The sequence below is a fragment of the Podarcis bocagei genome (genome assembly GCF_964188305.1).
Source record: "Podarcis bocagei genome assembly, chromosome: 16".
NCBI lineage: Eukaryota > Metazoa > Chordata > Lepidosauria > Squamata > Lacertidae > Podarcis > Podarcis bocagei.
Window position 1 is genome coordinate 39,120,785 of NC_138142.1, and position 19,752 is coordinate 39,140,536.

At 49.7% G+C, this 19,752-nt stretch overlaps 1 protein-coding gene and 1 pseudogene across 2 annotated transcripts in view; both read left to right on the forward strand.

The window, feature by feature from the left end:
• Positions 1 to 16,881, forward strand: part of LOC308575098 (heat shock 70 kDa protein 1B pseudogene) — a 264,638-nt pseudogene extending 247,757 nt beyond the window's left edge. The window contains exon 2 of the transcript XR_014013443.1: positions 14,749 to 16,881. The product of XR_014013443.1 is annotated as a heat shock 70 kDa protein 1B pseudogene (transcript). The remainder of the gene's footprint in view (positions 1 to 14,748) is intronic.
• LOC308575101 (heat shock 70 kDa protein 1-like) lies at positions 10,827 to 13,111 on the forward strand. The gene has a single exon (XM_081173585.1). The coding sequence runs from the start codon at positions 11,116 to 11,118 to the stop codon at positions 13,036 to 13,038; it is 1,923 nt and encodes a 640-aa protein (XP_081029711.1). The 5' UTR covers positions 10,827 to 11,115; the 3' UTR covers positions 13,039 to 13,111.
• Positions 16,882 to 19,752: the final 2,871 nt, after the last annotated feature.

Here is a 19,752-nt window from a genome sequence, read left to right on the forward strand (position 1 = left end):
TTGGATGCTTAATTCTCACACCGCGATTGCCAATTCCATTCCACGTTGAGAAACCGTGACTGAAGAACTGTTGCTTCGCGAGACAGATTGTGAGCATTTACCACAGAATCGTAGAATGGTAGATTGGGAAGGGACACCGAGGCGTTATCTTAGGCCCTCAAGAATCCCCAAAAGATGGTTATCCAAGCTCTGCTTTGAAACCTCCCAGGAAGGAGAGTCCCCTCCCCTAATAATAATAATAATAATAATTTATTACTTATACCCCTCGCAACTGGCTGAGTTTTCCCAGCCACTCTGGGAGGCTCCCAATCGAGTGTTAAAAACAATACAGCATTAAATATTAAAATCTTCCCTAAACAGGGCTGCCTTCAGATGTCTTCTAAAGATAAGATAGCTGCTTATTTCCTTCACATCTGATGGGAGGGCGTTCCACAGGGCGGGCGCCACTACCGAGAAGGCCCTCTGCCTGGTTCCCTGTAACCTCACTTCTCGCAATGAGGGAACCGCCAGAAGGCCCTTGGCACTGGATCTCAGTGTCCGGGCTGAACGATGGAGGTGGAGACGCTCCTTCAGGTATAGTGGACCGAGGCCGTTTAGGGCTTTAAAGGTCAGCACCAACACTTTGAATTGTGCTCGGAAACGTACTGGGAGCCAATGTAGGTCTTTCAAGACCGGACTCCCATCCGAAGCAGTCTGTTCCACTGTCAAACAGCTCTTGCCCTCAGAAAGTTATTCCTGGTTACAGACTCCGCTAACCCATAAATAGTACCTCGGGTTAAGAACTTCGCTTCAGGATGAGAACAGAAATTGTGCGGCGGCAGCGGGAGGCCCCATTAGCTAAAGTGGTACCTCAGGTTAAGAACAGTTTCAGGTTAAGAACGGACCTCCGGAACGAATTAAGTTCTTAAGCCGAGGTACCACTGTATAACCTCACTGGATATTTTTGACTAATGGTTTGAAAACACAGGTCCATAACAGCACGGGATAACTTGAGTGTTAGTTGAGATTCCATAGCCTGCAGAGATAGATAGATAGATAGATAGATAGATAGATAGATAGATAGAAGAGAATTTGCAGTAAAATGAGAAGAGGAATAGGAAGCATCATCTCCTCTAGGCCTCTGGTGGTCGAAAGAGTGGGGTGGATGTGTTTATATATGAGTTCCCCATTAATGTCCATTGCACAAGAATTTCTACAGTAATTTGCTTATTTCTCCCTCCCTCCCACCCCTCCACCACCCCCTGTTTTATGACCCCCTCCCATTCTCCCCTCAATTGCTTTTAAGCCATCAATTCACTAGCGGGGAGGGGGAACCTGGGGTGGGTTTTTTTTCCCCACCCCCCAGAAGAAAAGAAAAGCAAAACACATACACACACACACACACAAAAGAGAGAGTGGAAATAATGAAACTACCACACAGACCCTCCTCCTCCTCCTCCTCTTTTTCTGCTTCGCTGTGTGAATCAACTAACTTTGTTTTCCACCAAAGGCTTTATCCTTAATAGCCTCGCCTCCTCCCCCCCCCCCCTTGCTGGCGTTTGAGCATAAGTGAGGCATGAGGGAGCCTTTGGAATAATGAGGTGTAATTAGCCCTGGCAGCTTTTATCTTCAAAACTCCCTGTTCAATTAGATTGAAATAAAACGAAAGAGGGGGCATTAGAAAGAGAGAGAGGGAGAGTGCATGTGTGTGTTTCGGGTAAGTGGCGATGGGGTAGGAGTACAGGGGGGAAGGAATTTGGTTTTTTTATCATTTGCTCTGTCAATTATGGTTTCTCTTTCTTTCTTTCTTTCTCTCTCTCTCCCCCACCCAAATCCCAGATCTTCGGTTTGCTCCATTATCACAGGAGTTTGGAGTTTTTTCGAAAAGAAAAATCCATGCAGAGATTTGCACAGTTTCCCCCTGATCTTTGTACGCAGTTTTGCCCCTGTATGTGTTTTGAACGTTATATGGATCATATATGCTGGGTTTTTTAAAATTGCATTCTGCAACTCTGCATTACCTTCCGCCATCCCTTGTTGTTGTTTTTCTGTGTCAACACGTTTTTGTATGCAACAGTAAAATTCAATAAAAGGGGTTTTGTGTGTGTGTGTCTGTGTGTGTGTGTGTGTGTGTAGTGTGTGTGTGTGTGTGTGTGTGTGTACATACATACATACATGCAGTTGTGTTATAAGAAGCAATTGCTCAGTACAGTGGTACCTCGGGTTACATATGCTTCAGGTTACATACGCTTCAGGTTACAGACTCTGCTAACCCAGAAATAGTGCTTCAGGTTAAGAACTTTGCTTCAGGATGAGAACAGAAATCGTGCTCCGGTGGCGCGGCGGCAGCAGGAGGCCCCATTAGTTAAAGTGTTGCTTCAGGTTAAGAACAGTTTCAGGTTAAGTACGGACCTCCGGAATGAATTAAGTGCTTAACCTGAGGCACCACTGTATGTGGCTTTGGTTAGATTGTGAAGTCACTTTGAGATGCTTTAAAATGATTCAAGAAGAAGAAGAAGAAGAAGAAGAAGAAGAAGAAGAAGAAGAAGAAGATAATGATGATGATGATGATGATGATGATGATGATGATGATGATAATTTATTATTTATACCCCACCCATCTGGCTGGGTTTTCCCAGCCACTCTGGGCGGCTTCCAATAGAACACTAAAATACAATAACCTATTAAACATTAAAAACTTCCCTAAACAACAAGAAGAAGAAGAAGAAGAAGAAGAGGAAGAGGAAGAAGAAGAAGAGGAAGAAGAAGAAGAAGAATTAGCCAGCAATTTCCCCCATAAAACAGCTGTTTCAAAAGTTATGTTCACCAATATTCCCATTTTTCATACAAGTTATTGGATTGGAGAACTTCATTGAAAAGTCCACAGAAGTAGGGTTTTCAATGCTTTGTTTAAAACTAGAGAACCTTAGATGCTCCTCATACTGAAATCCAGAGGACTGGAGAATCCCAAAGAAACAAATTTCATTCAGAGAAAAATCCAGAGCGTGTGGTTGGAATCCAAGGGAGGGGGAGCAGAGGATAACCTAGAGTTTGAACAATCTGGAATTTTTCGCACTCCTTATATTGACATCCAGAGAAATGAAAATCAACAGAACTAAAGAACCCCAAAGAAATAAATTTCATCCAAAGAAAAATAGAGAGGGGGGAATAGTCCAGAGTTTTGAAAACGTGAGAGCGTTTTTGACACTCTTTGTGTTGGTTTTGTTGCTTTTCACTAAAATGCAACCCAAACTAATTTATCCGTCATTCCTAGATGGGAGATGGTTGTTGCAGCTGGGTAGATGATGCTTCTCTCCAGCACACATCTGTTTGGGCATTTGAGCTCTGGCAGCAAATGTTCATCTCTTGTTGTTGTTTAGTTGTTTGGTCATGTCCGACTCTTTGTGACCCCCATGGACCAGAGCATGCCAGGCACTGCCTCCACTGCCTCCCACAGTTTGGTCAAACTCATGCTGGTAACTTCAAGAACACTGTCCAACCATCTCCTCCTCTGTCGTCCCCTTCTCCTTGTGCCCTCCATCTTTCCCAACATCAGGGTCTTTTCCAGGGAGTCTTCTCTTCTCATGAGGTGGCCAAAGTCTTGGAGCCTCAGCTTCAGGATCTGTCCTTCCAGTGAGCACTCAGAGCTGATTTCCTTCAGAATGGAGAGGTTGGATCTTCTTACAGTCCATGGGACTCTCAAGAGTCTCCTCTAGCACCAGAATTCAAAAGCATCCATTCTTCAGCGATCAGCCTTTTTTATCATCTCTAGAGGATTAAAAAAGCTGGGTTGTGATGGTTGTGGAGAAGATGCGCCCAAAGTCTATCTCCCATTGTTCTGCCCGGACACTGAGGTCCAGCGCCGAGGGCCTTCTGGCGGTTCCCTTATTGCGAGAAGCAAAGCTACAGGGAACCAGGCAGAGGGCCTTCTCGGTAGTGGCGCCCGCTCTGTGGAATGCCCTCCCATCAGATGTCAACGGGATAAACAACTACCTGACATTCAGAAGACATCTTAAGGCAGCCTTGTTCAGGGAAGTTTTTAATGTGTGACATCTTAGTGTATTTTTGGTCTTTGTGGAAGCCTCCCAGAGTGGCTGGGGAAACCCAGCCAGATGGGCGGGGTACAAATAAATAATAATAATAATAATAATAATAATAATAATAATAATAATAATAATAATAATATTATTATTATTATTATTATTATTATTATTATTGACATCAGAGGGTGACTAAGATATTTTTATGCCTGGGACAAATTAAAAAAGCAAAACCAAGCTATTTAAATCTTCTGCGCCATCCCCATTGACGCAAATCATCAGATGAGGGGTGGGGGCTGCTGTTTAAAGAAACTGGCACGCTTTTTAACCACTGCTCTTTTAAAAGCTCTGTTGCAGACGGCTCCTTGAAGCCTGTAGTAGTCAAGCGCGCGCGCACACAACATTAATTTCCTTCATTTCCAAGTTCTACCTCTGCAAAGGAATATTATCCCCTGCCCCCTCAACCCAACCTCTCTTGTGTATTCCCAGCTGACCTCCGATCCCTTTTTATTCATGACCCTGATCTTGAGGGTTGGCAGCTTGATGGATGGCGCGAAGGCCAATGATGTGCAACATCCTTCAATATTAAGGCAGCAGAGAAGGGCAGGACCCTGTGGCGGAGAGAAGCAAGAGGTCAGGGGGCTGAAAGGGGGCGGGCTGGGTGGGTGGAGAGACCTGGCGGATTTGCAAAGCAGGGCGGCAAAATAGGGCAGGCGAGGGATTTGTCAGCCTTTTGTTGGGAAGGGTGAGTTGGGCGGGCGCTGAGCATGTACATAATGATTTACACTGGGTTGCTGCAATTAAATTGACCTTTGCTGACGATAACCAACAAGACCTACTAGTGTGCGCATTTGTGTCTGTGTGTGAGGAGGGGGTGACTTTTCTGCAATAGCAGGCAAGTACGACATGCTTGCTCACCTCTTAAGAGTCCTGAGCAGTGAAGAGGTACTTAGCATTGAGGCTGTAATCCTGTGCACCACCAAAATCAAGCCTACTGCGAATAATAAGAATAAGAATTTATTATTTATACCCCGCCCATCTGGCTGGGCTTCCCCAGCCACTCTGGGCGGCTTCCAACCAAATATTAAAATACAGTAATACACCAAACATTCAAAGCTTCCCTAAACAGGGCTGCCTTCAGATGTCTTCTAAAAGTTTGGTAGTTGTTGTTCTCTCTGGTACGCTCCCTCTGGTACGCAGGATGAGACCCTACCTGCCTGCAGACTGTCTCGCCAGAGTGGTGCATGCCCTGGTTATCTCCCCCTTGGACTACTGCAATGCGCTCCACGTGGGGCTACCTTTGAAGGTGACCCAGAAACTACAACTAATCCAGAATGTGGCAGCTAGACTGGTGTCTGGGAGTGGCTGCCGAGACCATATAACACCGGTCTTGAAAGACCTACATTGGCTCCCAGTACGTTTCCGAGCACAATTCAAAGGATTGGCGCTGACCTTTAAAGCCCTAAACGGCCTCAGCCCAGTATACCTGAAGGAGCGTCTCCACCCCCATCATTCAGCCCAGACACTGAGATCCAGCTTCAAGGGCCTTCTGCTGGTTCCCTCACTGCGAGAAGCCAAGTTACAGGGAACCAGGCAGAGGGCCTTCTTGGTAGTGGCTTCCACCCTGTGGAACGCCCTCCCACCAGATGTCAAGGAAATAAACAACTATCTGACGTTTAGAAGACATCTGAAGGCAGCCCTGTTTAGGGAAGTTTTTAATGACTGATGTTTTAATGTATTTTGAATCTTTTGTTGGAATAATAATAATTATAATAATTTATTATTTATACCCCGCCCATCTGGCTGGGTTTCCCCAGCCACTCTGGGCGGCTTCCAAAAGAATATTAAAATACAATAATACATCAAACATTAAAAGCTTCCCTAAACAGGGCTGCCTTCAGATGTCTTCTAAAAGTCTGGTAGTTGTTGTTCTCTTTCACATCTGGTGGGAGGGCGTTCCACAGGGAGGGCGCCACTACCGAGAAGGCCGTCTGCCTGGTTCCCTGTAACTTGGCTTCTCGCAGTGAGGGAACTGCCAGAAGGCCCTTGGTGCTGGACCTCGGTGTCCGGGTAGAACGATGGAGGTGGAGACGCTCCTTCAGGTATACCGGACCGAGGCCGTTTAGGGCTTTAAAGGTCAGCACCAACACTTTGAATTGTGCTCGGAAACGTACTGGGAGCCAATGTAGGTCTTTCAAGACCGGTGTTATATGGTCTCGGCGGCCACTCCCAGTCACCAGTCTGGCTGCTGCATTCTGGATTTGTTGTAGTTTCCGGGTCACCTTCAAAGGTAGCCCCACGTAGAGCGCATTGCAGTAGTCCAAGGGGGAGATAACCAGAGCATGCACCACTCTGGCGAGGCAGTCCGCGGGCAGATAGGGTCTCAGCCTACGTACCAGATGGAGCTGGTACACAGCTGCCCTGGACACGGATTTAACCTGTGCCTCCATGGACAGCTGTGAGTCCAAAATGACTCCCAGGCTGCGCACCTGGTCCTTCAGGGGCACAGTTACCCCATTCAGGACCAGGGAATCCTCCACACCTGCCCGCCTCCTGTCCCCCAGAAACAGTACTTCTGTCTTGTCAGGATTCAATCTCAATCTGTTTGCCGCCATCCATCCTCCAATCCTCCATCCTCTGGAAGTCACCCAGAATGGCTGGGGAAACCAGCGGGGTAGAAATAATAAATTTTATTATCATCATCATCATCATCATCATCATCATCATCATCCAGTTGCAGGGCTGTTCCTAAGGAACAGCGTCCAAAAATTTAGGTGCAAATGAAAGTTGGGTGTGAAATATTTGCTTTCCTCCTTATTGATGTGTGATGCAAGCTCCTCACATTTCTAAGGTTGCCGTTTGCATGTTTCATCACATGCCAAACGCAAAAATACCTCTGGCAGCCAATGAGCAAGACTCCTGGAAGTGGAGAGCCCATGGAGTGACATTGCGACACTGAATAAGTTCAACTTCTTAAGTAAGAGGTGGTGAAGCTTCTGTCTGGAGTAGGATAGGGTCGATCTGTCCATTTGGGCTTCTTCAACTTCTCCTTATTTCCCCAACTTTTAGCTCACATCTCCATATTTCCGCATCAGTTTGAATTTTTCCCCCTCATGAAAATTCATCCTTGCAAATTTCTCCCAATATGCAAATTTTTAATGCGATTTTGGCCAAACACCCATTTTTCCAAAGCCATTTTCCCCAATCTAATGCATCTTATTTTCACTAATATATGCACACCATTTATTTGTGTGTGCATTTTGGTACACATTACTTCGTCGGAAAACTTCCTTACAATATTTGGAGAAGTGTGAATTTGGAAAGAAGACTTTTTAAAGAATTGGTGTGATTCAGTTTTTGCATTGTTTCAGAAAGTACAAATGAGGTTTATTCTCATTTAAAGATGAATGGAATCGACATTCTCCCCCTATTCCTAGCTTGGTGCCAATGATTTGAGCAACAGAATTACTACTACTACTACTACTACACCTTTATGTGCCCATAAGCATGTGTGAAACACGTGTAGGATTGTGACCCTGGTGTTGGAAGAAAACATTCCCCCTGCATCCTGTTTCACCTTCTGCATCTAAATACACCAGGGACAGTGAAGAGAGTTTGGTGGAAACTTCAACTGACAAGTCATCATGCCTAATCAATACATTCGATCCATTGGTTAAGGTCTGCAAAAGGTGGACTCTAAACCTCGGCATGTACTTGAGAGAGATGGTGGTAAGTTTGTATGAAGGGCAGTATACCAATAATAGTAATAGTAATAGTAATAATAATAATAATAATAATAATAATAATAATAATAATAATAATAATAATTGTCCTGCATCAATGGGAATCTTCTGTTTCAGAAGAAATGTTAAAGACATTTGCTATTGGCATCCATCTATCTCAGCCTTTCTCAACCTGTGGATCCCCAGATGTTGTTGAACTACAACTCCCATCATCCCTAGCTAACAAGGCCAGAGCTCAGGGATGATGGGAGTTGTAGTCCAACAACATCTGGGGACCCACAGGCTGAGAACCACTGATCTATCTTCAAGAGTCAATGAAAGAGTGCGCCATTGGGGATAAAGGCAACATCCTGGATTATAAAATATTTCTATTTTGGGTGTGGGGGAGATGTTGCACTGTGGACCAGCAGCTCTCCGTGACTCCAGGCAGCAATTTGTTGTTGTTTAGTCGTGTCCGACTCTTCGTGACTCCATGGACCAGAGCATGCCAGGCACTCCTGTCTTCCACTGCCTCCCGCAGTTTGGTCAAAGTCATGCTGGTAGCTTCGAGAACACTGTCCAACCATCTCGTCCTCTGGCGTCCCCTTCTCCTTGTGCCCTCCATCTTTCCCAACATCAGGGTCTTTTCCAGGGAGTCTTCTCTTCTCCTGAGGTGGCCAAAGTCTTGGAGCCTCAGCTTCAGGATCTGTCCTTCCAGGGAGCACTCAGGGCTGGTTTCCTTCGGAATGGACACAGCAGCAATGCAGAATGAATAAATCAAAACTTTTAAAAGAGATCACAACTATAGGAGTTTTCATTTTGGCTAGGATAGGCAGGTAAAGGAGAGCCTGCTTGTTCCGGCCAAAGGGGGACCATCTAACCCAGAATCGTGTTCTCCCGGTGGCCAGCCAGAAACCTGTGGGGAACCCACAACCCGAGCTTGAACACAAGAGCAGACCTCTCCCCTTCTGTGGTTTCCAGGAACTCATGTTCAGAAGCATCGCTGCCTAATATTGTGGAGGCAGAGTATCGCCATCGTAGCTAGTAGCCATTGGCTACAAGCTTTCCGAGGGGAAAATGGGGGTGCTGGTTTAAATAACGCCATCAACAATATGTTCTAAGAGAAAGGGGTAGCTTGTGTGTGTGCGTGCATGCACAAAGGAAGAAAAGATGTTAAAAGGAACCTTTTTCTCCCAGGCATCTGATACACACATCAATATCCCCGTCCCAAGCGAGGACGCAATTCACACGGGCAAAATGTATTAGCCGCTACGGCTAAGAGCTGGTCAAGTCTGACGAGGACTGCGCCTTTACAGTAACACAAACTGTAGAGCTAGTGTGTCGGCCGTGACCCCGGGGGTTAAAGGTGAAGGGTTTCCCAGGAGTGTCTTTGATGGAGCCATCTCGGATGAGAAAGGGCCCTCTATACAGATGTCCCCATCATTACCATTAGAATGTGTTTCAAAACGCAGAGCCCGAAAGCAAGATTTAATGGAATGTAATTAAAACTGCACTGTTTAGATTTCTCTCTCCGCGACACCCCCCCCACCTCCCCTCGTTTGCACACACCCTGCATCTCCAAGCCTCTCACTTTCTCTCTCTCTCTCTCTCTCTCTCTCTCCCCCCCCCCCCCGCCCCGCCGGTCCTGTTTAGACCCTTAACCCTCCACATTGCATTGCTCCGTGACTAGCGTTACGGAGAGGTATTCTTCCCCCCTTCCCCAATTCTCTGTCCCCATATTGAATTCCCCTTTTTAAAAAAAGAAAGGAAGGAGGGGGGAAGAAGAGGGAATATTGTGCAAGCACCTTTGCTTTTCAGAACCAACAAGATCTGGAGTATAGGAGGGCGAGAACCCCTCTTCCCTTTCTGAAATGTACTCCGCGCCAATGGATAAGGCGCTGAAGTATAGACTCTTTAGGAATAGGTTGCAAACTTTGGGTGTCTGTTGTTGTTTTTCAGTTTAGAGGAAAGACGAGTAGGAGGCAACCTGATAGAAGTTTATATAATTATGCATCACATGGAGAAAGTGAACAACGTTTCCTTTCCTTTCTCGTAATGCGAGAAATTGCGGGCCTCCCATGAAGCTGAATGTTGGAAGGTTCGGGACAGAGAAAAGAGAATGCTTCTTTGCTCAAAGCGTGCTTATATACTATTACCCAGTGCTATACCAGCTGCACTGGCTCCCAGTGGGGTACAGGAACAGGTTAAAGGTGCTGGTTTTAACCTTTAAAGCCCTATACGGCCTAGGACCCTCGTACCTATGGGACTGCCTCTCCTGGTATGCCCCACAGAGGAATTTACGATCTTCAAACAAAAACATCTTGGAGGTCCCAGGCTACAGAGAGGTTATGTTAGGCTGGCCTCAACCAGAGCCAGGGCTTTTTCGGCTGTGGCTCCGATCTGGTGGAACGCTCTGTCCCAAGAGACTAGGGCCCTGCGGGACTTGACATCTTTCCGCAGGGCTTGCAAGACAGAGCTGTTCCACCAAACCTTTGGCCAGGGCACAGCCTGACTCCCTCCTTTGGCAATCTTCACAGAACTCTAGCCCAATGGTTGCCATCGATTTGATTTGAATTAATTTTATAATGAAATGATTTTAGAATGTTGTATTATTTTATTGTTGTTAGCCGCCCTGAGCCTGGCTTCAGCTGGGGAGGGTGGGATATAAATAAAAAAAGTTTATTATTATTATTATTATTATTATTATTATTATTATTATTATTAAATTTGCTCCCTCGGGAGGCAGTGATGGCCACAAACCTAGATGGCTTTAAAAGAGGATTAGAGAAATTCACGGTGGGTAAGGCTGCTGATGGCTACTAGCCACAATGGCTATGCTCTTGCCTTCACAGCTGGAGACCCTAATGTTTCTGAATACTAGTTACTGGAAGCCTGAGGATGAGAGACTGCTCTTATGCATGAATCCTGCTTGCTGGCTTCTCACAGGCATCTGGTTGGCCACTGTAAGAACAGTATGCTGTGCTAGATAGCCCATCAGCCTAATCCACCAGGGCTCTTCTTAGGTTCTTATGTTCTTAGGGTGTGGTCCAGGCAAGCGGCTTCAGAATTGTCTACTCAACTCCCATTGTGATGTGTGATGGTGAAGTCATCGGTATGGGTTTGAAGATGAGGGTGCCACCCCACTGAGCCCATAAGAAAAAATCCCAACTGCCCAGCTATAGGCAAGGGAGAAGATGCCATCACCCCGAGAAAAAATCTAAGTCCTGGTCAGCCAACTTTTTGGTCTTGAAGAGAGGGGGGAAGGCAAAGCAGACGGACACAGAGAGAGAGGCCAGCAAAACTCTCATGGGATCATCTATCCCCTCCCATTTCTTGGTCAACCTCAACCAAAAAGGAGCCTGACGTAAACAACCATGCCTAAGCAGAATGCCCTGGCCATAGGTATTGACCTCGGCACTACCTACTCCTGCGTGGCTGTCTGCCAGCATGACAAAGTGGAGATTATCGCCAACGACCAAGGGAACCGCACAACGCCCAGCTATGTGGCCTTCACCAGCAGCGAGTACTTGGTTGGGGACCCAGCGAAGAGCCAGGCCTCTCTCAACCCCCAGAACACAGTGTTCGACGCCAAGCGGTTGATTGGCAGGAAATATGAGGACGCCACAGTACAGGAGGACATCAAGCACTGGCCTTTCACCGTGGTCAACCATGAGGGCAAGCTCAAGGTCCAGGTGTCCCACAAGGGGAAGCAGAGGACCTTCTACCCTGAGGAGATCTCGGCCATGGTGTTGGTCAAGATGAAGCAGACAGCCGAGGCCTACCTAGGTTGTTCCATCTCCCAAGCCATTGTCACAGTGCCGGCCTACTTCAACGACGCCCAGCGGCAGGCCACCATTGACGCCGGGGCCATCGCCGGCCTCCAGATCCTGAAGATTATCAATGAGCCCACGGCCGCCGCTATCGCCTACGGCCTCGATGTGAGGAACCAGGAGGCAGGTTGCCGGAACATCCTCATTTTCGACCTGGGCGGGGGCACCTTTGACATCTCCATCCTCTCTGCTGAGGACGGCATCTTTGAGGTGAAAGCCACGTCGGGGGACACTCACTTGGGCGGCGAGGACTTCGACAAGAGGTTGGTGAGCTACCTTGCGGAGGAGTTCCGGAAGAAGTATAAGAAGGACGTCCGTCAGGACAAGAAGGCCATGCAGAGGTTGAAGATTGCGGCCGAGCGCGCCAAGTGCACACTGAGCTCCTGCAGCAATGCCAGCATCTCCATCGACTCCCTCTACCAAGGGATCGACTTCCACACGGCCATCACGAGGGCACGTTTTGAGGACCTGTGCTCTGACCTCTTCCGGGCCACCCTGAAGCCCTTGGAGAGGGCTCTGAAAGACGCCAAGATGAGCAAGGGTGACATCAAGGACATCGTGTTGGTTGGGGGCTCCACCCGCATCCCCAAGATCCAGAAGATGCTGAAGGACTTCTTCAACGGGAAGGAGCTATGCAAGGGCATCAACCCCGATGAAGCAGTGGCTTACGGAGCAGCCATCCAGGCTGCTGTCTTAACAGGTAACCGGACCCCGAAGATGCAGAATGTGTTCCTCCTTGATGTCACCCCTTTGTCTCTGGGGATCAACACCCAAGGCGGGGTCATGGCGACCATCATCAAGCGCAACTCGCCTGTCCCCACAAAAGAAACCATGGAGTTTACCACCACGGAGGACGACCAAGACACCATCTTCTTCATGGTGTACGAAGGGGAGAGAGCCCTGACCAAGCACAACCACCTCCTGGGCACGTTCACCTTGAAAGGCATCCCTCCGGCCCCCTGTGGGGTCCCCGTCATTGTCGTCACCTTCGCCATTGACGAGAACAACATCCTGACCGTCTCCGCCAAGGACGTGGAGACGGGGAACACCAGCCACCTCACCATCTCGGACACTCAGGGCCGCCTTGGCAAAGAGGAGATAGAGAAGATCATTCAGACGGCGGAAGAGTTCAGGGTGAGCGATGTTTCCCAGAAGGAGAAGATTGAGGCCATGAACTCATTGGAGTCCTGCACCCTCGAACTTAAGAGGGTGGCCGAGGAGCAGGTGCTGGATGTGAAGGCCAAGAGGAGGATGTTGGAGATGTGCAACAGCACCACCTCCTGGCTCGAGGGCAACCCTTTGGCCGAGAAGGTGGAGTGTGAGCAGCGTCAGAAGGACCTGGAAGAAGCATGGGATTCGATCTGCACTTCCCTCACCCAGAGCGAGAGAACAGGAGGGACATCTGGGGAGGACCAGAACGTGGCAGTGGAGAAGAATAATGAGGACCCCAGTGAGGGGATGGAATGAAATCGCCAAAACTGCCAGAGGGCATTGTTCCACCTACAGGGCACATTAAAAAAAAATAAGGGTTGAAAGGAAAGGAAGGAAAGTTGTCCTGCCTCTTTGATGTATGCATCCAGGGTTTGCTTTATTTTTGTGTCCCACTTAGCTTATTAAAACAAAGGGAAAAAAGTACAGTGGAACTTTGGTTCTCGAACGGCTTAGCTGACGAACATCAAAAACCCAGAAGTAAGTGTTCCAGTTTTCAAACGTTTTTCGGAAGCTGAACATCCAATGCGGTTGTCAGCTATTGTTTCCGGGGCACCTGCACAAACCAGAAGCTGCTGCTTGGTTTTCGAACGTTTCAGGAGTCGAACAGGCTTCCGAAACGGATTTTAGTTTGAGAACCAAGGTTCCACTGTATCCAAAGCAGCATTTGAACAAAAGATGGTGGGAGGTGCATGGTTCAGTTGCTATAACACCTGTATTGCATGCAATAGGTCCCAAGTGGCGTCTGCTGGAAGTGCTCAGAACATCTCCAGTTTGAAACCCTAAAGAGCTGCTGCCAGTCAGTGTAGGCAGTTCTGAGCTAAATAGATATAAGAAGTAGTCTTATACTAAGGCCAGTTCTATATTCAGAACCATAAGGTGGGCGGGGAGTGCTTTTGTGCTCCAGTCCTGCTTATCAGTTCCCCAGGAAGGGCATCCAGCTGGCCATCTAGGTCAGGCCAGTGGTCCATCCAGTCCAGCATTCTGTTCTCACAAGGCTTTTGCTGTGTTCTTAAGTTTCCAGAACGTTTTACAGGGAACTGTGCTGGGCCCGGGGGTAACTCGAGAACCGCGGTCCAGGTCCGGTCCAGAATCCATAGGTTCCACTAGGCGTCAGTCCGACAGGGTCAAGGCAGGACACGAGGCAGGAAACCAGGCAAGGACAGGTGCAGGATCTCAGGCAGGGTCTGGCAAACAGCAAGGTTGCTCCCACAACCTGGGGCAGGATCCAGCAGCCTTTTATCTCTGTCGGGGTAACGGCTGGTCCTGATCCCCCGGCGACTCACCTCCCTGTTTTACCCGAAGGCAAGCACTCCTCCTGCAAGTACTCAGGTCTCTCCTTCTCTCAGGCCTGAGTCTCTGCAGCTCGGGAGACGTCGGTGGGTTACTAGACCCAGGGGCCGCCTCAGCCTCCCCTGACCCAACCGATAGTGGAGCAGCTGTAAGTGACGGCCCAGCTGAAGGCAACGAGGTCATCCCCACATCTGGAGCCAGGGCAGGCTCAGGCCCCTGACTCGGCCCAGCTGGTGCTTGTTGCAGGGGAACCTGTGCAGACTGGGACTCTTCAGGGTCAGGCCCCAGACCTGGTTCAGATGATGCCTGAAGCAAAGGATCCAGTGCAGACTGAGACTCCTCTGGTTCCGAGTCTGAGCCCGAGTCCCAGGCCATCACAGGAACTGTCTCAATCAGCTTGCCCCAAGGGAAGGAGTTCTAGAGTCTCTGGTGCTTACAACCAACCATGTACTTACCAAAGCGATGCCAGACCTTGTGTCTCCCTGTCTCCCCAAAGATCTCAATGGGCGGGAGGGCTGAAACTCAGGTTAAGTATGAAGAGGAGATCTGCTGAGGCCCTGAGGCAGAGCTAGTCCCCACAGGGCCTATTGTGACATACCCCATGATGGGCAGACCACCTGTCCTCTTTGGAGAAGATATCAAGGACAGAGACAGAGGGAATACCTCCCACAAGAGCCAAGAGCTCTCCCCCGACCCGGCTTCCCCAGGGTTGCCAATTTTCCATCTTTGGCAGAAGGGCTGGGGGCCTGGGGGAAAAGGTCCACCGATGGGAGCAGACCTCAGCCATGAGAAAGTTCAAGACATCACCAACAGCAGCAATGCCTCCCCGCCACAGTCTACCTCCAGGGTTAAAACAGCAGCGTCCAGAACTCGCCCCAGGGGCCCAGCCGTGGGCATAGACCTGGGCACCACCTACTCCTGCGTGGCAGTCTGCCAAAAAGGAAAGGTGGACGTCCTTGCCAACGACCATGGCAACCACACCATGCCCAGCTGTGTGGCTTTCACTGACAAGGAACGCCTGGTGGGGGAGCCGGCCGAGTTGCTACGGGGCCTTAACCCAGAGAACACCATCTTTGGTGCCAAGCGGCTCATCGGCCGCAGGTACGAAGACCCGTCAGTGCAGTCTGACCTGAACCACTGGCCTTTCCGGGTAGCTGCCGGCGGTGGCGGCGAAGCCAAAGTCCACGTGTCGCACAGAGGGCTGGAGAAGTCCTTCTACCCGGAGGAAATCTCAGCAATGGTGCTGTCCAAGCTGAAGCAGGTGGCAGAGGCCCACCTGGGCCGCCCGGTCACTCAGGCCGTCATCACCGTCCCGGCATACTTCAACGACGCCCAGCGCCAGGCAACAATTGACGCGGGCGCGATTGCAGGGCTCAAGGTCCTTAGGCTGATCAACGAACCCACGGCAGCTGCCATCGCTTACGGCCTGAACGACAGCAGGCAGAGGAAGGAGAAGAAGAACATCCTCGTATTCGACCTGGGCGGGGGAACCTTTGATGTCTCCGTCCTCACTGCCCAGGACGGTGTCTTCGAGGTGGTGGCCACGGCTGGGGACACCCACTTGGGTGGGGAGGATTTTGATCGCCGGCTGGTGGACCAGCTCACCCAGGAGTTCAAGAGGAATCACAAGGAGGACCTCAGCCAGTGCAACAAGGCAAAGCAGAGGCTGAAGGTGGCCTGCGAGAAGGCCAAGCGAGTCCTGAGCTCTAATATCACGGCCATCGTCTCCGTCGACTCCCTCTACAAGGGGGTGGATTTCCACACAACCATCACCAGGGCCAGCTTTGAGGACCTGTGCTCTGACCTCTTCCAGTCCACCATGCTCTATGTAGAGAGGGCACTGGAGGAAGCTGGCATCAAGAAGACCCAGATTGACGACGTTGTCCTCGTCGGGGGTTCCACCCGCATCCCCATGATCCAGAGGCTCCTCTCGCAGTTCTTTGATGGGCAAGACTTGTGTAGGGTCATCAACCCAGATGAGGCAGTGGCCCATGGAGCGGCCATTCAGGCTGCCATCTTGACCGGCCACCGGTACCAAAGCTTGCAGAACCTGCTCCTGTTGGACGTGACTCCTGTCTCCTTGGGGCTGGAGACGGTGGGAGGTGTGATGGACGTCGTGGTCAAGCGCAACTCTCCTATCCCCACCAAGGAAACCAGGAACTTCTCCACCACGGAGGACAACCAAAACAGCCTCTTCTTGCAAGTGTATGAAGGGGAGCGGACGTTGACCAAACACAACCGGCTTCTTGGAACGGTCACGCTGGGTGGGCTCCAACCTGCCCCACGGTGCGTGCCGGTAATCGTGGTCACCTTCCACATCGACCACAACAACATTCTCACCGTGACTGCTACGGAGAGGTGCACTGGCAACCAAAACCAGCTGACGATCACAGACACCCGTGGCCGGTTGGACAGAGAGGAGATGGAGCGAATCATCCGCGAGGAGGAAGAGTACTGGGCTCAGGAGAAGGCCGAGCAGGAGAAGAACGAAGCCCTGAACTCTTTGGAGGCCAGCACTCTGCAGCTGAAGAGGGTGGCTGTCGAGGAGAAGGCTCTGGATGACCGGGCGAAGAGGAGGGTCCTGGAGATGTGCGAGGAGACGGCCGCGTGGATGGAGGGCAACCGGAGAGCCCCGAAGAAGGAGTACGAGGAACGGAAGAGGGAACTGGAGGACGTCTGCTATTCCATCATCACGCATTTCAGCTCCGACGGAGGGGATCTGTCGCAGATGAAGGGAAGAGGGAAATGCTAGCTCTGGGCTTAGATCGGGGTAGATGGTGAGGCACATTAAAAGGAGAAGAAAGTGGATGGGTGGGTGGAGATGTTTCTGCTTCTTGGGAGTGTAAAGAGTGTGGTGCTGCAGCAAAGTGTTGCAGCATATCCATCACCCTCCGCCCTGCCCCCAACATTCCGGGTCACAAGTTCCACTAAGGAATCTTTGGAATGTAAGGAGCCTTCTGTATCAGTCCAGTGGCCCATCTAGTCTAGCGTCCTGTTCTCAAAAGTGGTCAACCAGTTGCCTGTGCCCTCAGGATCTGAACACAAGACCCTCTCCTTTCCTGCAGTTTCCAGCAACTGGTATTCAGAAACGATGCTGCCTCCAAGGGGTGCTGTAGAATTGCTTCCAGTAACCCTTAAACTCTCCCCTGTTTCCTGGCGCAGCTTCAATTTCCTATAATTCTTTTGAGGTGCGTGTAGACGTTCCTGGTCTCATTCGCTCGCCTTCTCTCCAGACTCTCCATGACATTCAGAATTTGTGGGCAGGTAGGGCTACTCAACAGGCTTGCAGGCTAGAAACTTTGACTCCTTTGGATTGATTGGGCTGTGGCAGGAGACGAGAGAGAGACTGGGAAAAGGCTTCCCCTCCCCTCCTCTTGCTCTCAAGCTGGCTGTTTTGCCGAGGGGGAAATCGCCCCAACCACGTCCACCGCGCGATCTAATGATATTTAGCAAAGTGATAGTAATGGGCTAATTGCTCAGAAAATGTGAATTAGCCAGGCTGCTGCGGATTCCGTATCAAACGTTATCTTTCCGTGTTTCTCCTTCAAGGCTGTTCTGAAATACATTCTGGGGGTGTAATTTGGGATAAGGGTCCTAGCTCATTGGTAGAGCGTCTGCTTTGCATGCAGAAGTTCTCTGGTTCAATGCCCGATGACGTCTCCAGGGAGCGTTAGGAGAGATTCCTTTGTCTGAAACCCTGGACAGCTGTGGACAGCCAGTGTCAGCACTACTGAGAGACATGGACTTGGTATACAGTGGTACCTCTGGTTAAGAACTTAATTCATTCTGGAGGTCCGTTCTTAACCTGAAACTGTTCTTAACCTGAAGCACCACTTTAGTTAATGGGGCTTCCCGCTGCCGCCGTGCCACTGCCGCGCGATTTCTGTTCTCATCCTAAAGCAAAGTTCTTAACCCGAGGTAATATTTCTGGGTTAGCGGAGTCTGTAACCTGAAGCGTCTGTAACCTAAAGCGTCTTCAACCTGAGGTACCACTGTACAAGGGACGCGGGTGGTGCTGTGGGTTAAACCACAGAGCCTAGGACTTGCCGATCAGAAGGTTGGTGGTTCAAATCCCCGCGACGGGGTGAGCTCCCGTTGCTCGGTCCCTGCTCCTGCCAACCTAGCAGTTCGAAAGCACGTCAAAGTGCAAGTAGATAAATGGGTACCGCTCCAGCGGGAAGGTAAACGGCGTTTCTGTGCGCTGCTCTGGTTCGCCAGAAGTGGCTTAGTCATGTTGGCCACATGACCCGGAAGCTGAATGCCACCTCCCTCGGCCAATAAAGCGAGATGAGCGCCGCAACCCCAGAATCAGCCACGACTGAACCTAATGGTCAGGAGCCCCTTTACTGTTACCACTGTATAATGCATGCTGCTACTTAAATCAGCCCTTTGTTGAGAACAATGAGGACTAGGAAACTCAGCTAGCGCAGAATTCAACCACCAGGTTGCTCACCGGGGCAAGATGGTTTGAGCATCTTACACTGATCCTGGCCCAACCGCTCTGGCTGACAATTAGTTTCTGGGTCCAATTCAAATTGCTGGTTTTGACTTAGAAAGCTTTAAATAGCTCAGGACCGCAATACCTTAAGGACCACCTCTCCCCATATGAGCCAACCCAGACCCTGAGACCCCAGACCCTTCTTCACATGCCCTCTTCCACGAGAGGTCCAGAGGCTGGCAACACAAGAACAGGGCCTTCTTTGCAGTGGCTCCCCATTTGTGGAATGCTCTCCGCAGGGATGCTCGCCTGGCGCCTTCATTATAAACCTTTGGGTGCCAGGCGAAAACGTTCCTCTTCAACCAGACCTTGGGCTGATTGACATCCAATGCCCTTTTAAAAAAAATTGGGGGGGGCGTTATTGTTTGGGTTTGGTTTTGTTCACGTTATTATTATGCATTGGGTGTTTATAATAATGTATTTTTATGCTATGAGATCTACGGGTATAGAGACGAAATTAATAAATAATAATAAAATTAATAATAATAATACAGTATGTTGGGAGCTGCTCAGAGAGGGCAGTAAAATTATTGTTAAGGAATGGGACGTCTCTATTTTCATCGGATAACTGTTGGAGGGTATGCAACACTTAACGGTTGCTTTCGCAGCTCTGGATATGTGTGCACATCAATCTAGCCTAGCTCCTGGGTAGCTATTTCTAGGTCCGTACTCTGTGGAGCAGTTGCAGCAACAGGGGGTCACTCTCCCCCCACCCGTATATGTAGCTTCTCTTAATGGGCTGCATGCACACATTCAGAGACTACACCTGTGTGACAACTTCCTCTGCTGCTCTTTTTACAATTCCCTCCTGGTTCTACCTTAAAGGTAAAGGTAAAGGGACCCCTGACCGTTAGGTCCAGTCGTGACCGACTCTGGGGTTGCGGCGCTCATCTCACTTTATTGGCCGAGGGAGCCGGCGTACAGCTTCCGGGTCATGTGGCCAGCTTGACTAAGCCGCTTCTGGCAAACCAGAGCAGCGAACCGAAACGCCGTTTACCTTCCCGCCAGAGCGGTATCTATTTATCTACTTGCACTTTGACGTGCTTTTGAACTGCTAGGTTGGCAGGAGCAGGGACTGAGCAACGGGAGCTCACCCCGTCGCGGGGATTCGAACCGCCGACCTTCTGATAGGCAAGTCCTAGGCTCTGTGGTTTAACCCACAGTGCCACCCACCTCCCGGT